Raw genomic sequence first — 22,231 nt, 5'->3', positions numbered from 1 at the left:
GCCAGACGTCGCGCTGCTAAACCCTAGGGGCAAGACGTCAAGCTGCTAAACCCTATGGGCCAGACATCGAGCTGCTAAACCCTATGGGCCACACGTCGATCTGCTAAACGCTATGGGCCAGACGTCGATCTGCTAAACCCTATGGGCCAGACGTCGAGCTGCTAAACTCTAGGGGCCAGACATCAAGCTGCTAAACCCTATGGGCCAGACATCGAGCTGCTAAACCCTATGGGCCAGACGTCGAGCTGCTAAACCCTATGGGCCAGACGTCGAGCTGCTAAACCCTATGGGCCAGACGTCGAGCTGCTAAACCCTATGGGCCAGACGTCGAGCTGCTAAACCCTATGGGCCAGACGTCGAGCTGCTAAACCCTATGGGCCAGACGTCGAGCTGCTAAACCCTATGGGCCAGACGTCGAGCTGCTAAACCCTATGGGCCAGACGTCGAGCTGCTAAACCCTATGGGCCAGACGTCGAGCTGCTAAACCCTATGGGCCAGACGTCGAGCTGCTAAACCCTATGGGCCAGACGTCGAGCTGCTAAACCCTATGGGCCAGATGTCGAGCTGCTAAACCCTATGGGCCAGACATCGAGCTGCTAAACCCTATGGGCCAGACATCGAGCTGCTAAACCCTATGGGCCAGACGTCGATCTGCTACACCTTATGGGCCAGACGTCGAGCTGCTAAACCCTAGAGGCCAGATATCGAGCTGCTAAACCCTATGGGCCAGTTGTCGAGCTGCTAAACCCTATGGGCCAGACGTAGAGCTACTAAAACCCTATGGGCCAGACATCGAGCTGCATGAGATTCTGCCTTCAGGTATTATAATATAAGTGTTCATTACCAGTGTGAGACATGTAATGGCTGCTATCAATGCCACAGATCTGCAGTGAGATAAGAACTGACATCTGCAGGTGTCTCGCAGTGCTTTAAGGTACCGTTACACTAAGCGACGCTCCAGCGATATAGACAACGATCCGACCTAAACTAGATCGCTGCAGCGTCGCTGTTTAGGTCGCTGTAGAGACGTCAAACACAGCAGCTCCAGAACGATGCAGGAGCGATCCTGTGACGTAACGGCGACTCACTTATCGTTCTCACAGGTCGATAGCTCCATGTAAAAACATTGCTGACATCGTTGCTTTTGCTGTCAAACATGACAATACACGCCGATCTAGCGACCAAATAAAGTTCCAGACTTTAAGCTCCGACCAGCGATATAACAGCGGGATCCAGATCCCTGCTGCGTGTCAAACACAACGAGATCGCTAGCCAGGATGTTGCAACGTCACGGATCGTTGTCGTTCTCGTTGGAAAGTTGTTTAGTGTGAAGGTACGCTTCTAGCTCACAGCCAGACAGGGTTGCAATTAACCAGAGCTGTATAAAATGTGTTTACAGTAGAATGGACTTTTGTAGAGAAAGAAATGTAGCTAACACTTTCACTGATTTTTTATTAAAAAATCCCTGGAGGCTGATTCTCATGCAGCTCTAGGCTCGGTCCATAAACTTTAACAGTTCATTTACATATAAGAAAAATGATTTCTTGGAAATAGGCATCAATTGCACAGATCAATTTATCATGTTATTCAGCCTCCTATGACCTACATGCCCATCTAGATGGCTAATTATGAGACTTGATCATATGATTCTTTTTAAAGTAAAAAATATGGTATGTCAACCAGTTCAAGCAGGAAGACCAGAAAAAAAAAAATGTACGAAATGCTTGTAAACAGAAAACTTAGTGCAATTTACACAAGAAAAATGAAAATAAGAAATGCTATTAAAGGGTCAACCATGCTGCCTGCATCCTTCCATATTAGAAAGTGAAAAGGTCTTCAGGTACATAGTCTGGGGAATGAGGACAACAGCCATGTACCACTGCTATTTAGCATTTGAGGGGCTTCTTGTTAAGTACACGAGACCTTTGAATAAAAATTATCATTTTAACATTTTTGCTTGTCTGATCGTTGAAGGATGTCCCCCAAAAAATAAAGTTACTCTCTGGCTTGATCATTTTACAAACTAACCATTTCTCTGTATAAACCATCCAACGTCCCAATTTACATACAGGACGAATTCATGCCTTGGTATCGCCCCATGTATGAACAGCATGCAGCACTTCTGACCAGGTCAAATCTGACACTGGCTCATTAGATGTCGAACATAAAAATTAGGAGTTTACCAGGTTTTCATTATAACAGACCATACTGCAATAAAAATATAGCATAGAATTGGGCAGATTTAGTATTAGTTATTCCTTACAGGCCTTCCTACCTTCTAAATTCATCCCAGCTTGGAGACACTTCCGATAACGGCAGGCCGGGCAGTTTTTCCTCCGTATTTTATCAATGATACAATCATTTCTTCCAGCGCAAAGGTAATTGTGCTGACCTATAAATAAAAAAAATTAAAAAGGCGTGAATTTCTGTATGTTATACACAATGCCAAATAATTCAGGTGTATGTACAAACAAAAAAGTAACAGTTCTACTTGCAGAATCTGATAATGGGGCATTTCATTTTTTTTTTTTTTTTTACTTGGGTGTGTTTAGGTCATCTCCAATTCTCAGCACCTCTATGCAGAGACATTGCCCCAGAGTTCTACAGGAGGATATGGTGCCACTGAAATAAACACTAAGCTTTAGATGAGAGGTCACATTACATTCCCATCCCATAACATGGCATCACTTAAGTGTGGAGAGTGGTTGTAAAAAAGCAGCTCTATGTGAACGCCAGTCCAGTCACCATGATTCGCTTGTCTCCATTCTAGAAGTATGTGACTGGACCTTCCATCTAGATGAATACAGCAACACATGAAACATGGATTTTTTTTTCCCCCATTTTACCTTAATTTACCCAAGCAGTTGTCTCCTGTATATTTCTCTCAAAAGTGTTCCATCTGACAACCGGAGAAACACTTGATGAATTAAATGAATCTGTCTCTCACCAACTAATGATCTCATCCGATCTGTCACTTTTTATACACACTTTACTAGGCATATTATGGATGTAGATCTCCTCTAATGTAGCGGGGTGTATAGCAAGTCCCCCAAATATTGCTCAACCATAACCGCACTGTGTAATAGAGGTCGTCATCCCAAAAGCTGGGACTACATATTACTCTATAGGACACCAATTCCACTTCAGCATCTATTGTTTTCTATTAACCCCTTCATGCAGCCGCAGCCCTTCTTCGTTTGAGTTTGTTTTTCATGCCACTTCCTCCCAGAGCCATTTTTCCGTCAATAAGGCCATGTGAGGGCTTGTTTTTTTGCAGGACGAGTCATACTTTTGAACACCATTGGTTCTACCATATCATGTACTAAAAAATGGGAAAAAAATTCCAAGTGCAATTCCACAAATTTTTGGGGATTTTATTTACCATGTTCACCAAATGCTAAAACGGATCTGCCATTTTGATTCTCCAGGTCATTACAAGTTTGTAGATACCAAACATTTAGGCTATGTTCACATGCTGCGGATCTGCAGCGTTTCCGCAGCTGCGGATCCGCAGCAGTTTCCCATGCGTTTACAATACAATGTAAACCTATGGGAAACGCAATCCACAGTGCACATGCTGCGGAAAAAACGTGCGGAAACGCAGCGGTTTACATTCCGCAGCATCTCAATTCTTTGTGCGGAATCCACAGCGGTTTTACTCCTGCTCCATAATAGAAAACCACAGGTGTAAAACCGCAGTGGAATCCGCACAAAAACCGCTGTAAATCCGCGGTAATTCCACAGGAAATCCGCAGGTAAAACTCAGTGCCTTTTACCTGCGGTTTTCACAAATCCGCTGCGGAAAAATCTGCAGCCCTTAAGAATACGTGTGCACATACCCTTACAGGTTGCTTGTATTTTTTTTTTTCACCATTTCAATAAAGTTTGTTTAAAAAAAAAATAAATTGTGTCATTCTCTGAGATCCGTAGCATTTCCATTTTTCGCGATCTGGGGCTAGTTGAGGGCTTATTTTTTGCGTGCGGAGCGGACGTTTTTAATGATACCATTTTGGTGCGTATACGATTTTTTGATCGCCCGTTATTGATTATTAATGCAATGTTGCAGCGACCAAAAAAACAACAACAACGTAATTCTGCCATTTTGACACTATCACTACGCCATTTACTGATCAAATTAATTCTTTTTATATCTTGATAGATCAGGTGATACTAAATGTGTATTTTTTAAAATTGTTTTATTTGGAATGGGGCAAATGGGGAGGTGATTTGAACGTATAAAAATATTTACCAAATTAAAAATATATAACTTTTCGCATGCTTCAATAGTCTCCATGGGAGAATAGAAGCTGCAGCTGTCCGATCACCTCTGCTACACAGGCCATTAATGATCAGATCCCCTGTGTGTAGCAAATGCTCACTTGCTATGATCGCTGACCACTGGGTGGCGCTCAAAGCAATCTAGCAATGACAACCACAGGGGTCTCCTGCAGAACCATGCCAACCCATCGGCGACCCGCGGTCATGTAACAAGGGCGCCATTGGGAAGTGATGCGCTTCCGAAGCAATCACATTATATGTTGCTGTCAGATGGACAGTGGCATTTAACAGGTTAACAGATGCAGGTGGATCACAATTCCACTCCTGGCTGTTAGGGGCACATGTCAGCTGTTCAAAACAGCTGACAGGTGTTGGGAAAGATGTGCCCATCTCAGAGCTCAGAGCTCAGAGCCCACATCAAATTGAAGGACACGACAGACGCTGTACATGTACGGCACATGTCGTGAAGGGGTTAAATCTGAAACAAACTTTCATACATCCATGATCTTTTCATTTCTAACAAACTTTCCTTCCTCGCCATCACTGAAACCTGGCTCACCAGACCTAACACAGCCTCTCCAGCTTCACGTTCACATGGTGGCTCCCCCTTTTCCACCCCCACTCTAGCAGCAACCATGTAGAGTCCTTTGTGCCCCTGTCAGATAACTGTTCCTTCACCCACTTCCCACTGTAACCCCCCCAATACTCACTTCTTCCAAGGTGCACCGTGTGCGCATCTACTCCCGCTCTGACCAGCAGTCATTTACCACACCACCCCTCTCGGTAGCCCCCCTTACACATACCAAAGCTCACAAAAACAGGTACCGTAACCCTCGCACACCAGCCTGACAAAATTTGAGGTGGGCATCCAGAGTTGCCGAGTGGAGCTTGAATGCGATGAAGTGCTCATTGGAGTAGGATCTTTTCAAACAGTCCCTCATTACTTTCAAGCACACATTCACTGCAGAAAAAACATACCTACTCCTCATCTCATATCCTCGCTGTGTCACAACCATAAACAGCTATTCAACACTTTCAATTCTCCTGTCGCCCAGCAAGTCCTCCCTCATCTCAACTGAAGACTTTGATGTTATGAATCTTCAGCTTGAAGAAAAAGGCAGAGAGCTTTGGCCTACAGCCCCTGCTCATAACTGCTCATCGCACCTCCTCCAAAACCAGTATCTCCACCATTACATAAGATCAACTTTCCTCTACTCTCCAGCTCACATCTCACTACCTGTGAACTTGACCCAATTCAGTCCCACCTCATCCCAAACCTCACAGTATTCATCCCAACCCATCTCTCCAATCTTTCACTAGCAACTGGTGTCTTCCCCTCAAGCTTCAAACAAGTCTCGATCACACCCATCCTCTATCTAGCTATCTCCCCATATCACTTTTCTACACTTTAAAACTACTGGAACATGTCCATTTTGAATGGGCCTTCCACCTCTCCCTCTTCGGCTGCTTACAATATAGCTTCCAACTGCACCATTCAACTGAAACTGCCTTGACTAAGGCTGGTTTCACATTAGCGTTTGGCTGGACTGCACACTTCCTAGATAGGCGTTGCTTATCTTTAACATTGGGTACGCAGGGACATGCGTTGTATGCGGACGTGTCCGCATGTGGCATTTTGACATGTCCGGCGACTGCACAGGAAGCAAAATTTGGTCGTCAGACACGTCAAAATGCCACATGCGGACGCATCCGCGTACAACACATGTCCCTGCGTACCCATTGTTAAAGATAGGTACGCAGGACTCATGCGGAGTGAAGGCAGAGCTAAAGCGATGAAGGGAGGAAGTACGCAGCCCTCCGCAGCCCAGCCGAACGCTAATGTGAAACCAGCCTAAAGTCACCAACGACCTACTGACTGCCAAATCAAAGCAACACTACTTTGTACTCCTCTTGGATCAGTCATCTGCCTTCAACAGTGGACCATTCCCTCATCTCTTGGCATCACAGACTTGGGCCCCATCTTGGATCTCCTCATGCATAACAGACTGGAAATTCAGCATCTCCCACATCACCTCCTCATCGAACCCCTGTCTGACACCCAAGGTTCAGTTCTAGGACCCCTGCTCTTCATCTACACCTTTGGCCTGGGACAGCTCACAGGGGGGATACTGAAAGCCATGGGACCTCATGTTTATGACATACAGATCTACCTCTCTGGACCCAATATCACCTCCTTACTAACCAGAATCCAACAATGTGTGCACCTTTTAATCTTTCTTCTCTACTAGATTTCTTAAACTTAACATGGATAAAACAGAATTCATGATCTTTCCACCGGGTCACTCAACCACCCCCCCCCCCCCTCTCCCCTTACATGCCAGCCCTTTCCACTTTCTGCCAACTCCAACTCAAATATCTCCCGGTCACAGACATTCCTCAACAAATAATCTGCAAAAACAGTAGCGCATGCCCTGATCGCCCGCCTAGACTACTTCAACCACTCTTGCATTGTGGCCTCCCCTCTAATGCATCCTAAATTCTGCTGCCCAACTAATCCACCTATTCCGACTTCTGTCCATCCCTTCACTGGCTCCCCATTGCCCTGAGGCTCCAGTTCAAAATCATAACCATGGCATACAAAGCCATCCACAACCCACCCATCTCTGCCATACATCTGTGACCTAGTTTCCCAGAACTTACCTGCACATAACCTTCGATCCTCAGAAGATCTTTTCTACACCTCTCATATCTCTTCTTCCCTCTATCACATCCATGATTTTTCCTGTGCATCCCCCTGAAGAACTACCTCTTCTGACATGCCTACAACCTGCAGTAACCCTCGTTCCACCAAACCGCTGCACAACTAGCTCTACTCTCGCCTAATGTATCCTCACCCATCCCTTGTAGATTGTGAACCCTCACGGGCAGGGTCCCTTCTTCCATACCAGTCGGTGACTCGTTTTGTTTAAGAGGATTGTACTTGTTTTTGTTATGCATACCCTTTTCACATGTAAAGCGCCATGGAAATTTATTCTTGACCTGGGATGCATTTAACCTTCACTCAGGTGATTTTCAGTTTTTTTCCCTCTCCTTCTTTCACGTTTTTTGTCAATATAGCCACATGACTGCTTGCTGTTTGTGGGACAAGTTGTACTTTTGAATGACACCATTCATTTTACCATAAAATGTACTGGAAAACCAGAAAAAAAATGTCCAAGTGTGGTGAAATTGCAAACAAATGTGCAATTGCATAATTATTTTGGGGTTTAATTACCATGTTCACTATATGGTAAAACTGACCTGGCAATATGATTACCCAGGTCAGTACAAGTATCACTTAAAAAAAAAAAAAATTATGCTTGGTTTCTGTGTATTTTTTTTCCCTCCAAATTCTCAGCCCTGCTATGTATAGCAAAAAATCAATCTCCTATGAGTGCCAGCCACGAGCCAGGGTTCATAGGAGTATCGTGAAGACAGGCACAAGGGTCTTCTGCAGACAACCCATTGGTACCCCGCGATCACGTGACAGGGGCGTCTAAGGCCAGGACTTGTGATGTGCTACCGACTGACATGTTAAATTATTATGTCAGTGGCATCAACTGGATAACAGGCACAGGTTGATCTGTGAACCACCAGCAGCTGATAGAGGCACTTGATGGCTGGTTAAATCAGTCATCAAGTGTGGGGAAAGATGCAGGCTCCGTGCTGGAACCTACATCAAAGGCACATGGTCGATGACAAACGTAATTGGTGGTGAAGGGGTTAATATGAAGAGCGCAGTACATATACCAGCTGCCCATGTACTAAAATAATGCAAAGCAGAGAAAGCATGCATCAAATCTGAGCATTTGAAGCATCTGTCAGTAGCCTAGTAATCAAGAGGAGAAGCCACACCATGCATAGACTTGTGGTCAGGCCTGTTGCCTGTGCACACTGGGCAGGTGGGTCCATCAGCACTGGGCATATTAGAACAGGATCAAGGAGGATTTAACCCCTTCATGACCCAGCCTATTTTGACCTTAATGACCTGGCCGTTTTTGGCAATTCTGACCAGTGTCCCTTTATGAGGTAATAACTCAGGAACGCTTCAACGGATCCTAGCGGTTCTGAGATTTTTTTTTCGTGACATGTTGGGCTTCATGTTAGTGTTAAATTTAGGTCGATAATTTCTGAGTTTATTTGTGAAAAAAACGGAAATTTGGCGAAAATTTTGAAAATTTTGCAATTTTCACATTTTGAATTTTTATTCTGTTAAACCAGAGAGTTATGTGACACAAAATAGTTAATAAATAACATTTCCCACATGTCTACTTTACATCAGCACAATTTTGGAAACAATTTTTTTTTTTGCTAGGAAGTTATAAGGGTTAAAATTTGACCAGTGATTTCTCATTTTTACAACAAAATTTACAAAACCATTTTTTAGGGACCACCTCACATTTGAAGTCAGTTTGAGGGTTCTATATGGCTGAAAATACCCAAAAGTTACACCATTCTAAAAACTGCACCCCTCAAGGTGCTCAAAACCACATTCAAGAAGTTTATTAACCCTTCAGGTGTTTCCCAGCAGCAGAAGCAACATGGAAGGAAAAAATGAACATTTAACTTTTTAGTCACAAAAATGATCTTTTAGCAACAATTTTTTACTTTCCCAAGGGTAAAAGGAGAAATTGGACCACAAACGTTGTTGTCCAATTTGTCCTGAGTACGCCGATACCTCATATGTGGGGGTAAACCACTGTTTGGGCGCACGGCAGGGCTCGGAAGGGAAGGAGCGCCGTTTGACTTTTTGAATGAAAAATTGGCTCCAATCTTTAGCGGACACCATGTCGCATTTGGAGAGCCCCTATGTGCCTAAACATTGGAGCTCCCCCACAAGTGACCCCATTTTGTTAACTAGACCCCCCAAGGAACTTATCTAGAAGCATAGTGAGCACTTTAAACCCCCAGGTGCTTCACAAATTGATCCGTAAAAATGAAAAAGTACTTTTTTTTCCACACAAAAATTCTTTTAGCCTCAATTTTTTCATTTTCACATGGGCAACAGGATAAAATGGATCCTAAAATTTGTTGGGCAATTTCTCCTGAGTACGCCGATACCTCATATGTGGGGGTAAACCACTGTTTGGGTGCACGGCAAGGCTCGGAAGGGAAGGTGCGCCATTTGACTTTTTGAATGGAAAATTAGCTCCAATCGTTAGCGGACACCATGTCGCGTTTGGAGAGCCCCTGTGTGCCTAAACATTGGAGCTCCCCTACAAGTGACCCCATTTTGGAAACTAGACCTCCCAAGGAACTAATCTAGATGTGTGGTGAGCACTTTGAACCCCCAAGTGCTTCACAGAAGTTTATAACGCAGAGCTATGAAAATAAAAAATAATTTTTCTTTTCTCAAAAATGATTTTTTAGCCCACAATTTTTTATTTTCCCAAGGGTAACAGGAGAAATTGGACCCCAAAAGTTGTTGTCCAGTTTCTCCTGAGTACGCTGATACCCCATATGTGGGGGTAAACCACTGTTTGGGCACACGTCGGGGTTCGGAAGAGAAGTAGTGACGTTTTGAAATGCAGACTTTGATGGAATGGTCTGCGGGCATCATGTTACGTTTGCAGAGCCCCTGATATGCCTAAACAGTAGAAACCCCCCACAAGTGACGCCATTTTGGAAACTAGACCCCCCAAGGAACTTATCTAGATGTGTAGTAAGCACTTTGAACCCCCAAGTGCTTCACAGAAGTTTACAACGCAGAGCCGTGAAAATAAAAAATCATTTTTCTTTCCTCAAAAATGATGTTTTAGCAAGCAATTTTTTATTTTCACAAGGGTAACAGGAGAAATTGGACCCCAATAGTTGTTGCCCAGTTTGTCCTGAGTACATCGATACCCCATATGTGGGGGTAAACCACTGCTTGGGCACACGTCGGGGTTCGGAAGAGAAGTAGTGACGTTTTGAAATGCAGACTTTGATGGAATGCTCTGCGGGCGTCACGTTGCGTTTGCAGAGCCCCTGATGTGCCTAAACAGTAGAACCTCCCCACAAGTGACCCCATTTTGGAAACTAGACCCCCAAAGGAACTTATCTAGATGTGTGGTGAGCACTTTGAACCCCCAAGTGCTTCACAGAAGTTTATAACGCAGAGCCGTGAAAATAAAAAATAATTTTTCTTTCCTCAAAAATTATGTATTAGGCTGATTTCACACTTGCGTTTTGATCTGCAGCGTTTGTAAAAAAAAACGCATGTGGTGAAAAAACGCATGTAAATGCGTGCAAACGCTGCGTTTTTTAGACGCATGCGTTTTTGCATGCAGAAAAAAAACGCGGCGTTTTGACGCGTTTACATGCGTTTTTTCCTGCGTTTGCGTTTTTGAAACGCATGCTCAGAAGTGTGTGACAGCTGCCAATCATCAAAATCAACTAGAAAACTCACTATTAATAGAATTAGCTAGGGTTAGGGTTAGGGATAGGGTTAGGATCCGTAGGGTTAGGGTTAGCTTTTTATTAGAAGAATGTCCTGGTCACCAGGTCACTGCTAAGCCACCCCCCACCATCAAGGTGATAAAGGGATCCAAACCCTAACCCTACCCCTAACCCTAGGGATCCAAACCCTAACCCTAACCCTAGGGATCCAAACCCTAACCCTAACCCTATCCCTAACCCTAACGATCCTAGGGATCCACAGGGATTGGCTATTATGTTGACCTGGAAACCAGGACATTCTTCTAATAAAAAGCTTTGTTCAATGTGGACACCCCAAGATATACGGTATTGCTATAGAGTACTAAAAATATAAACTCGGAGAGTATTCACTGTCATATTGTTAGGGTTAGGGGTAGGGTTAAGGTTAGGGTTTGGATCCCTAGGGTTAGGGTTAGGATCCCTTTATCACCCTGATGGTGGGGGGTGGCTTATCAGGGTGTATTCTTGTTTTTTTCTATAAAAACGCATGCGTTTAAAACGCAAGCAAACGCATGTACGCAAAAACGCATGCGTTTCCATAGACATCAGTGTATTTTTTGCCGCAAATCAAACGCAAATGAACGCATGCGTTTTTTTGCGGCAAAAAAAGGCCTCTGAAAATTACTACATGTTGCATTTCTGCAAAAGAACGCATGCAGCAAAAAAACGCATGCGTCGTTAAACGCGACAAAACACGTACAAAAAACGCATGCGTTTTTAATGCTAAACATAGGGAAAAAAAACACATGCTTTTTTTCGGTAAAAACGCTGCAGATCAAAACGCAAGTGTGAAACCAGCCTTAGCAAGCAATTTTTTATTTTCACAAGGGTAACAGGAGAAATTGGACCCCAATAGTTGTTGCCCAGTTTGTCCTGAGTATGCTGGTACCCCATATGTGGGGGTAAACCACTGTTTGGGCGCACGTCAGGGCTCGGAAGGGAGGGAGCACCATTTGACTTTTTGAACGCAAGATTGGCTGGAATCAATGGTGGCGCCATGTTGCGTTTGGAGACCCCTGATGTGCCTAAACAGTGGAAACCCCTCAATTCTAACTTCAACACTAACCCCAACACACCCCTAACCCCAACTCTAGCCATAACCCTAATCACAACCCTAACCCCAACACACTCCTAACCACAACCCTAATCCTAACCCTAATCCCAACCCTAACCACAACTTTAACCCCAACACACCCCTAACCATAACCCTAACGACAAGCCTATTCTTAACCCTATTTCCAACCCTAGCCCTAATTCCAACCCTAACTCTAATTCCAACCCTAACGCTATGTGCCCACGTTTCGGATTCGTGTGAGATTTTACCGCACCATTTTTGAAAAATCCGCAGGTAAAAGGCACTGCGTTTTACCTGCGGATTTACCGCGAATTTCCAGTGTTTTTTATGCAGATTTCACCTGCGGATTCCTATTGAGGAACAGGTGTAAAACGCTGCGGAATCCGCACAAAGAATTAACATGCTGCGGAAAATACAACGCAGCATTTCCGCGCGGTATTTTCCGCACCATGGGCACAGCGGATGGTACTGTAAACCTGATGGAACACTGCTACGAATCCGCAGTGGCCAATCCGCTGCGGATCTGCAGCCAAATCCACACCGTGTGCACATAGCCTAATTCTAACGCTAACCCTAGTTCTAACCCTAACCTTACCCCTAACCCTAGTTCTAACCCTAGTTCTAACCCTAGTGGAAAAAAAAAATATTTTCTTTATTTCATTATTGTCCCTACGTATGGGGGTGATAAAGGCGGGGGGTCATTTACTATTTTTTTTTATTTTGATCACTGTGATAAAACCTATAACAGTGATCAAAATGTAGCTGGAACGAATCTGCCGGCCGGCAGATTCGGCAGGCGCACTGCGTATGCGCCCGCCATTTTGGAAGATGGCGGCGCCCATGGAGAACACGGACGGACACCGGGAAGCTCGGTAAGTATGAGGGGGGGATCGGAGCACGGGGGGGGGGGGTGATCGGAGCACGGGGGGGTGATATCTGAGCACGGGCGGAGCGGACAGGAGGACGGAGGGGAGAGGAGCACAGGATGGAGGACTGGGGAGGTGATCGGTGGCGTGGGGGGGTGCAGACCAGTGTTTCCTTTCCAGATTGGAGTTAACCCTTTCACCCGATCTGCAGGGACGCGATCATTCCATGACGCCACATAGGCGTCACAGGTCGGATTGGTCTTTCATGACGCCAACAGTGAGAGCAGAGCGCAGCGGTGACGTCACTGCTGTGCTCTCACTTTACGGCGGCTCAGTCAGAGCAGGAAGCAGACGCCAAGGGACCTGACGGGCAACAGATGGTGAGTATGTACTGTTTTTTTTTTTTACATTTACGCTGGTAACCAGGGTAAACATCGGGTTACTAAGCGCGGCCCTGCGCTTAGTAACCCGATGTTTACCCTGGTTACCAGTGAAGACATCGCTGGATCGGTGTCACACACACCGATTCAGCGATGTCAGCGGGACCTCAACTACCAAAAAAAGGTCCAGGCCATTCCGACACGACCAGCGATCTCACAGCAGGGGCCTGATCGCTGGTACGTGTCACACATAGCGAGATCGCTACTGAGGTCGCTGTTGCGTCACAAAACTTGTGACTCAGCAGCGATCTCGCTAGCGATCTCGCTATGTGAGACGGGGCCTTAAGTGTTCGTACTTTACGAGTAGGTTTCACATTCAGTGACAGCAAGCAGATATCTTTAATACGAAGATAAAATAATCAGGTTGTAACTTGTCTCGCCTTTGACACTTGGCACACAGAGGACGTTAATTACAAGTAGTAAAAATAACGCACCTTCTACTGCTCGTTTGAAGAATACTTTGCAGCTGCCACAGGTCAATACTCCATAATGACACCCAGACGCTTCATCTGAACACACTAAACAAAGTTTTGGGGGTGGTCCGGTGCTTGCAGATGAAGTGGACGGAGAAGGACTCGCATCTGATCTCATTCCAGGGCTGGGGAGAAAAACAAACAAACAAACAAGCATTATCATGGATTTATCCAGGTAGTAAAGGGCAAGGCAAGACTGGCAAGAACATGGCCCAAGTCAGATACACAAGAGCTCATACAATTGCTGTTCAGAAAAAATGGCCTCCTATTTTTAATGGTGATGACCAACATCTGAGGTGAATGTTGGAGGAGTTTAGGTAAAGGTAACTTTCCTGCTATTAACTTGTACAGTCAATGTCACCCAGCAGACCACAAAACTGTGCGACAAATACACATATGACAACATTGTCTAGATATCACAAGATACATACTGGCCGCAGGAACCCTGAACAAAACTCAGGCATTCCCCACCATATACATTTGAGGCTATAGTATTTGGGTCAGGAGACCAGTGTCCATGCTCTGACCATGAATCAGACCCAGCATTGGTAAAGTGTCTCCCTTTATGTGTCCCTTGACAGGGCAGAGAAGTGCGCCTGTGCAGGATGGTGGACACACGGTCCACACAGCATGAAGGGGGACTGCATCGCAAGAGGTCTCTGAGACATCAGACCAAGACCACAGATCACCATAGGACCAGACCAGACCGTAGGAGTAGAATAAGTATTATGAAGTAGGATTCAGTCTGTAAATGGCAGGAGGATCACATATAAACCTGTGCTTTGTTATCTGACAGAAGTATATTACCATTTCAATCAATCCATTTCTTCAAACCTAATATTTAATTCATAAAGCAAAGCCCCAGAGATACATTATAATGACAACTGTGTAAAGCCTTCTTCTAAAAGCAAGTAATAAGAAATTAAGGAACCCTACGGCATGGGTGCAACATCAATGTAAGGCCATGAATGACATCACGCCCCATCAGTTTACTTTGCAGGTGCCTCGTACCCAGAAGACAAGAGGTGTGAGGTCACACGGAATATGAAGACAGCCTGTCATCTCCAATTCCCTCTACATAACAGGCAGAAAGGTGGATTGTGAGCCACTAAAACAGTGCTTTGTGCAGAACACTTACAAAAGATAAAGATGCAGCAACTAGTCAGCATGGTTTCTTAAAATTACTTAGATCTATTTCACGCTGGTTTAAAGGGCAACACTATTCAGTGTGTACCAGATGCCATGTATGGAAACTAAGCGTTCTGCTAGTCACATTATTAACTGCTAAATAGACAAAACTCACATTCATGGCAATGTTCATGTAGCATATATGCATATTATCTCTGGCTAGGGACATAGTGGTACAAGGCCCTCCATCAATATACAAAGAAAGTTTGGGTATTCATGTGTAGGTACTAATGTTTGAGTACTCTGGAGTGGATTACTCTCAAAACCACACATAAAAATATGTATATTTAACAGCGTTTAAACAAAATTTAGTACAAAGTATGAGGGCTTAAAAAAAAGAAAAAAAAAAAAAAAGTATGGCCCCTTCATAAAGCATTATTTAGATAGAGGTGTAACAATTGCAATTGGCTCTCATATCACCACAGCATAATGCGGATACACCTAAAGAGGGCACAAATATACAGAAGGATCTGAAACCGACATCACTGCGTACCTATAATATATGCAGTATGGGGACCACCAAATATTTATATACGAATCCTAGTCTTTGTGGCTGGTTTTCAGCAGATCTGTTGTAATTACAGGTTTAACAAGAAGAAAAACACCAGCTCACCAGTAACCACCGCAGGTGCACGGAACTCCGTTGCAGGAAGACGAGTAGATCATCAGGAAAAGAAAAAAGTTGAGTTCCAGCTCCTTAAAATTATCAGTCTTTAATAATATCCAATTGGTAAAATTCACACAATATGAACTAGGTGACAGACTCCCTCCGGTGAGTGCCCTCCAGCATGAGAGGCTAAACGGCAACGCGTTTCGATCAAACGATCTTTATCAAAGCCATATTAAACACTGAATGTGCTCCTCTATATGAGGGATCTCACCCAATCAGAGTCTCAAAACAAATCACATGACAGTTTAGTAAGGTCCTACTCTAAAAACATTAATCTCTATCTATACAATATAACAAATAGAATACAATAAAATATTCACTTCCCCATCAGCAATAGTGCAACATTGTCTCATTGCGTTTATTTAATCCCGTTGGGAAACGAGTATTAAGGTGGAAAATCCAATACGCTTCTCGCGTAAGGAGCCTGGCGTCCCCACCGCGGGGAGACATACTAACCTGTTCGATTCCCTGGACCTGAAAGCCTGCAGTATTCCGTGCATGGTGAGTAACAAAATGTCTGGATGCTGCCGATATATTTCTACTGCCATTCTGTATGTTGCCTATGTCATATAAATGTTCCCGGATGCGTATTTTTAGTTTTCTAGTTGTGCATCCTACATAGGACAGATTGCACTCTTTACAATTATTCTTATACACTATATTGCTGGAATTGCAATTAATATATTGTTTGATATGAAATTTCATCGTTGCATCCGCATTGTAAAAGATTTTAGCGACAATGGCTTGTTTGCAGGTGCTGCAATTGTTTGTACCACATCTAAAAAACCCCGGAAAATTTAACCATGTTTTCATGGACTTTGTCCCCTCTGCCCGAAACATACTAGAGGCTATTTTATTGCCAATAGTTGGCGCTCTTCTTGATACCACATTTATGCCAGATTGTAGTATATCATACAATTGCGGATCCTCATGGAGAATGGGCAAATACCTATAGATAATATCTTTCATTTTCATAAATTGTGGGCTATACTGGAAACATATGTACGGTTTATTTTCTCTTTCTACATTTATATTTCTATTTGTTGTAATCATATCTCTTCGATTTTTTCCTTCTACAATCTTTTTAGCTCGATTTATTGACCATTGGGGATATTTACGATTTTTTAATTTGTTTGTGATCTGTTCAAATTCTCCCTGGAGATCCTCCTGCTGACTACAATTTCACTTGACCCTGGTGAACTCACCTACCGGGATTGATTCTATTGTGTGTCTACTGTGACTACTATTGGCATGTAGGATGGTATTACCTCTCACCGGTTTATGATGTGTTCTGGTGGTAATATTTTGGTCATTGTATCCCATAAGTTCTAGATCTAAGAAAGACATGTTATTTTTGTTCCATCTATGAGTGAACCTAATATTATAATCATTAGTATTGAGATAGTCCATGAAGTGTGGTATGGCAGACACATCCCCCTCCCAAATAATGAGGGTATCATCTATGTATCTGCCATACCACACCACATGATCCAAAAACGGATTGGCCACAGAAAAAACAAATTCCATCTCCCTAAAAGACATGACCAGATTTGCAAGAGAGGGTGAATATTTTGCACCCATAGCTACTCCGGCTTGTTGCAAAAAAAACTGGCCATCAAAAGAAAAAAAATTTACTTGTCATCAAAAATTGTACCACCGTAAGCAAATACCCAATCAAATCCTCGGAATAATTACTATATTTTACAAGATGATACTGTATCGCTCTTATTGCCAAATTATGGGGAATACAGGTGTATAGGGATATGACATCACAGCATAGCCAGGAATTATTGGTATGCCATACCCTGTTATCCAAACTACGTAAAACCTCCTTAGGCTATGTTCACACGCTGCGGGTTTTGCTGCGGACCCGCAGCTGTTTTGCAGCTGCGGGTCCGCATCCTTTTTCCATGTAGGTTACAGTACAATGTAACCTAATGGAAAACAAAACCCGCTGTGCCGACGATCCTTTTTTTCTGTGGAAAATCCGCGCGGATTTTCTGCAGAAAAAAAGAAGGACCATGTCACTTCTTGGTGCAGAATCGCAGCGATTCTGCACCCATAGGAATGCATTGAACCGCTAACTTCCCGCATGGGGCTGTGCCCACGTTGCGGGAAGTTAAGCGGATAATGTGCCGATGGTACCCGGGGTGGAGGAGAGGAGACTCTCCTCCAGGCCCTGGGAACCATATTTGGGTGTAAAAAAAAGAATTAAAATAAAAAATAATGCTACACTCACCTCTCAGCGCTGCCCGCGGCGTCCGGTCTCAGTTGCTGTGCCGAACAGGACCTGTGGTGACGTCGCGGTCACATGACCGTGATGACGCCGCGGTCACATGACCGTGACGCCACGAAGGTCCTTGTCGGCACAGCCGCTTGCAGCGCCGGGGAGATCGCGACGTCAGAGGGTGAGTATAGCCAATTTTTATTATTTTTTACATTACTATTGATGCTGCATATTGCTGCATATGCAGCATCAATAGTACAGCAGTAATCCCGCAGCGGAAACCGCAGTGGTTTTGCCCTGCAGATTTTCAATTCCGCTGCGGGATTAACCCGCAGAGAAACCCGCAAAGTGTGAACGTGGCCTTAGAGTCTCTAATATATCCCGGAGTGCGTTTCACCAGAGGCTGAAGAAGTGAATCCACCCATTGACACAGTTTTTCATTACATGAACCAATTCCGGATACTATTGGGCGCATAGGGGGGGATGTCTTCTTTTTTGTGTATTTTAGGTACCCCATATATGATGGGGAGAGTTGGATTTTCCACCATCAGATATTCTATTTGTTTTTTGGTTAATACCCCTAAGCTTTGGCCCTCCATAATAATTAAATCTCTCTTTTTTATGATTTCTCGTGATGGATTTTGTGTCAATTTTTTGTATGTATTTTGGTCAGACAATAATTCTAACATTTTATTATGGTAATCTGCTGTATTTAATACCACTACAACCCCCCCTTTATCTGACATTTTAATAGTAAGATCTGTCATTTCTTTAAGTTCATTTATTGCATTCTGAAGTTTTTTGGGTATATTACTCGGACTATTGCTTCCATCGATTTTCCTATTGTTATAAAGTCGTCTCAGTTCCCTCTCTACGTTGTCTTGGAAACGATCCATGCATTCTGATCTAGCCTGAACTGGACAGTAGTATGGATTCTTGGTGACAAAATCCTGGGAAACATTTACCCGATCTGCATCCAATAATATGTCAGAACTAAGATCCTGCAATGTGACCAATGATACTTGTTCTTTAAAATCCATACATGAGAATTCATTATCTATTCTACGTAATGCAGTACTTCTATCTTGATTTTGATCACTTTCAAAACCATCCCCACGTAGAAAATGTTTTTTAACAGTCAAATTATGTATGAATTTATTAGTGTCCATAATAGCTGAAAACAAATCGAAATCCTGATCCGGAACAAAATTAAGACCCAAAGATAAAACTTGGGTCTGATTAGCTGTCAAGGGCTTGGACGATAAATTCAGCACATTAGTATATTCATTTATTTCTTGTGCAGTTTTTTGTTGCGTGTTATCATCCCTCCTTCGTCTGTGCTTTCTTCCCCCCTGCTTTTTTATTTTTTTGCCTGGCGGTGACTATTTTTCGAAGCACCTGCCCTGTTCTCATTGAGGGAAATGTCTGAAGCACTGCCTTGATTATCTGACGAGTCCGTGTCTGAAGAAGTGAAATACACGTGTGGTTTGGTTACTTTCTTTTTATAACTTTTTCGCTTATAATGTGTCTGGCTCTGTTTTAATATGGATTTTGGGGTTTTATTCTCATTAGTCCAGTTCCCCCAATCATAAACTTTATTGTTCTGATAATCATTAGAGTCTCTAGTAAATTTCCTTTTCTTGCGCTCCATAATTTGTTCCTCCAGAGCAGCTATTTTCTAATTGATTTTTGTCATTAGCGTATCATATTGTGCATCTGTTCTATATTCTACATTTTGTTACTCACCATGCACGGAATACTGCAAGCTTTCAGGTCCAGGGAATCGAACAGGTTAGTATGTCTCCCCGCGGTGGGGACGCCAGGCTCCTTACGCGAGAAGCGTATTGGATTTTCCACCTTAATACTCGTTTCCCAACGGGATTAAATAAACGCAATGAGACAATGTTGCACTATTGCTGATGGGAAAGTGAATATTTTATTGTATTCTATATGTTATATTGTATAGATAGAGATTAATGTTTTTAGAGTAGGACCTTACTAAACTGTCATGTGATTTGTTTTGAGACTCTGATTGGGTGAGATCCCTCATATAGAGGAGCACATTCAGTGTTTAATATGGCTTTGATAAAGATCGTTTGATCGAAACGCGTTGCCGTTTAGCCTCTCATGCTGGAGGGCACTCACCGGAGGGAGTCTGTCACCTAGTTCATATTGTGTGAATTTTACCAATTGGATATTATTAAAGACTGATAATTTTAAGGAGCTGGAACTCAACTTTTTTCTTTTCCTGGTAATTACAGGTTCACAGTATGAGGTCCTACTTCAAAAGGAGGTTGTAGTTCAGGTCTCGCTTCCTCAGTTAAAACTAGTCCCATATGGTCAATGTGAGGGCGATATGTCCCCTTCTCCAGAGAGGTCTTTACCTCCAATTTTCAGTGAACTAGTTGATGAAAAATTGTAAAATCCATAAAGGCTGCAGAGTGGAACATTTATGAAGATACAAGCTATAAGTCTCCATTGCCAGTGAGTAACCACATTGCTGCAGATCTGGCCTCTGCCCTTAGGGGTCCAGTCACACTTCATGGTCACACCAAAGTCACGTGATGGAAGATTTGTGTTCTGAATATAATAGCAAAAAAGTGATATAAATCTAACAGATAAACCCAATAGTACATGCACTAAGCATTTATGAAGTGACAGGATTAAGTAGAAACTGCTTCAGGCAGGGAGGTAAAGTGGAGAAAAAAAAATCCTGTACATATGAACAGCAAATTGGAACAAAGTTTTCAATTTTTCCAGTTTTTAAAGAATTTTTTTTTTCGGAGGGGCTACCCTCCATGTACATAGTCTATAAAGGGACTGTCAGCACAAAATGACTGTTCAAACCAAGTACAGGTGCTCGATGCATAAAGGCATACCCAAACATTCAGAGGGAAGATGCATGCTACTTATGTCCCCCCTCTATCTCCACCCCCATGTTAATAGCTTGGTCTTAGTGCCAGAGAAGGGCAGAAATAAATGGAGCACAGGAGGGAAGGTGCATTGAAGTGCTTGGCCACACTAAGGGTGTTCTTTGCTGACCGTTATTGAAGACCAGCCATTTCTGGCTAGCCTGTGACTCCAACACACCTGTACTCCACGCAAGAACCAGGAGAACAGGAACACTTGGCCCTGCCTCCTGACCACACCACACGATCTGCCCACAATTGCAGAATACTCCGAGTCCCATTGGTTTAGATCTGGGTACTGTTAACCTGGCAGTCCGCAGAGGCCAGGAACAGTGGAAAACTCCTATTCCTGCAGCTGCTCCTATCAGTATAGGATCAGCAAATACACTACTTTTACATAACACGATAGAAGTAGAAATTGATACAACACAAATTGTTACAAGAGATCTATACATGCGTACATACACATGTCAGATTGGAGTTGTGTGAAGCACTTTATCTGAAAACAGTCTGCAGCTTATTACAGTGCCATTAACACTTGCAGCACTGATCGGTGATACACAATAGGATGCCAGACAAAGCAGATGAGGACCACAAGATGGTAAACGCAATAGCTTCAAACTACGCCAAACTGGACCTCGCTTTTTATATGCTGGCACGTGCAGGATTTATCACATACATAATGGCATAATCATGCCGTACTATGAAAAATACAAGGTCTCACGGAGGCACAATATGTTGTCACGTGGGATTACACGCACAAGGTCTCCATGTGTTATGCATGGCTCAACGCAAGGTTACAATAGATTATTTTATTTTGCATCAATAAGTACAACAAAAAAAAAGGCATAGGAACAAAAGGTTTTTGATGGAAAATTCTTTTCTCTTGAATTGTTTGAGTGTAGAAATGAAGGCCACTCTGTATTCGAGTAGCAGGAGTAAGGGGCTGGAACAGTGAAAGCATTAAGGGCTAGTGACATAGGACACATGTTGATCCAATTTAAGATAGATCCCTTTAATCTGTAGATGTCAAAGTAGCCATAAGGGAAGATTTCCTAACAAATAGCAAAGTCCTCTGAAGAGACAGAACGCCAATAGACTGGTATACATACAAAACACGAGCACTGTACAACACAGTCTAGCGTGTCTATACACACACACACTAAAAATAATTTATTAAATACCACAGTATCCCAGGGAGCCGAATCTAATTTGGGTTTTGGCATGTTCAGCAGGCAATCCATCTAGTCAGATAAATGACAATATTTACTGGGCTATGTCGGAAGGTGCCAGATTCAATACTGTCTGTGGACAGCGTGCCAAGGGTAAAAATAATGCAACACAAGTAGTTATTGCAACGGACAACCAGAGTACACAATCCAGGCTCCAGAAGAGATTGTGGCTTAGTGGGGGTGGGAGACGCTCCAAAGAACGTTACGGCCCCCTGATATCCAACACTTCTCTTCACAGGGTTACACATTATTAGGGATCCATCTAGAATTGTTTTATCTGTAGTATGGAAAATTGACAATGTTTATTTGTGTAATGTCTTGTGTACTAGAGAAGTTTAAAGAGTATGCACCATTTAATTTCTCATTTTCATGTGCATTGCTTCTTTATTGGGGGAAAAGTTAGCTTCTCCCTTCTGGACTGAGATTATTAAATGAAAGTAAGAAACTTTGTAATAG

At 43.3% G+C, this 22,231-nt stretch overlaps 1 protein-coding gene across 2 annotated transcripts in view; it reads right to left on the bottom strand.

Annotated features, from left to right (window-relative positions):
- NR3C1 (nuclear receptor subfamily 3 group C member 1) overlaps positions 1-22,231 on the bottom strand; it is a 176,444-nt gene that overhangs the window by 42,149 nt on the left and 112,064 nt on the right. For both annotated transcript variants that reach the window (XM_077265839.1, XM_077265840.1), the window contains exons 3-4: positions 13,511-13,674; positions 2,276-2,392 (exon numbers count right to left, since the gene is read on the bottom strand). In XM_077265839.1, the coding sequence (XP_077121954.1) occupies positions 2,276-2,392; positions 13,511-13,674 (281 nt within the window). The remainder of the gene's footprint in view (positions 1-2,275; positions 2,393-13,510; positions 13,675-22,231) is intronic.

Source organism: Ranitomeya variabilis, chromosome 5 (assembly GCF_051348905.1).
Source record: "Ranitomeya variabilis isolate aRanVar5 chromosome 5, aRanVar5.hap1, whole genome shotgun sequence".
In the NCBI taxonomy this organism is placed as follows: domain Eukaryota; kingdom Metazoa; phylum Chordata; class Amphibia; order Anura; family Dendrobatidae; genus Ranitomeya; species Ranitomeya variabilis.
This window is presented reverse-complemented; position numbering and strand designations above follow the sequence as displayed.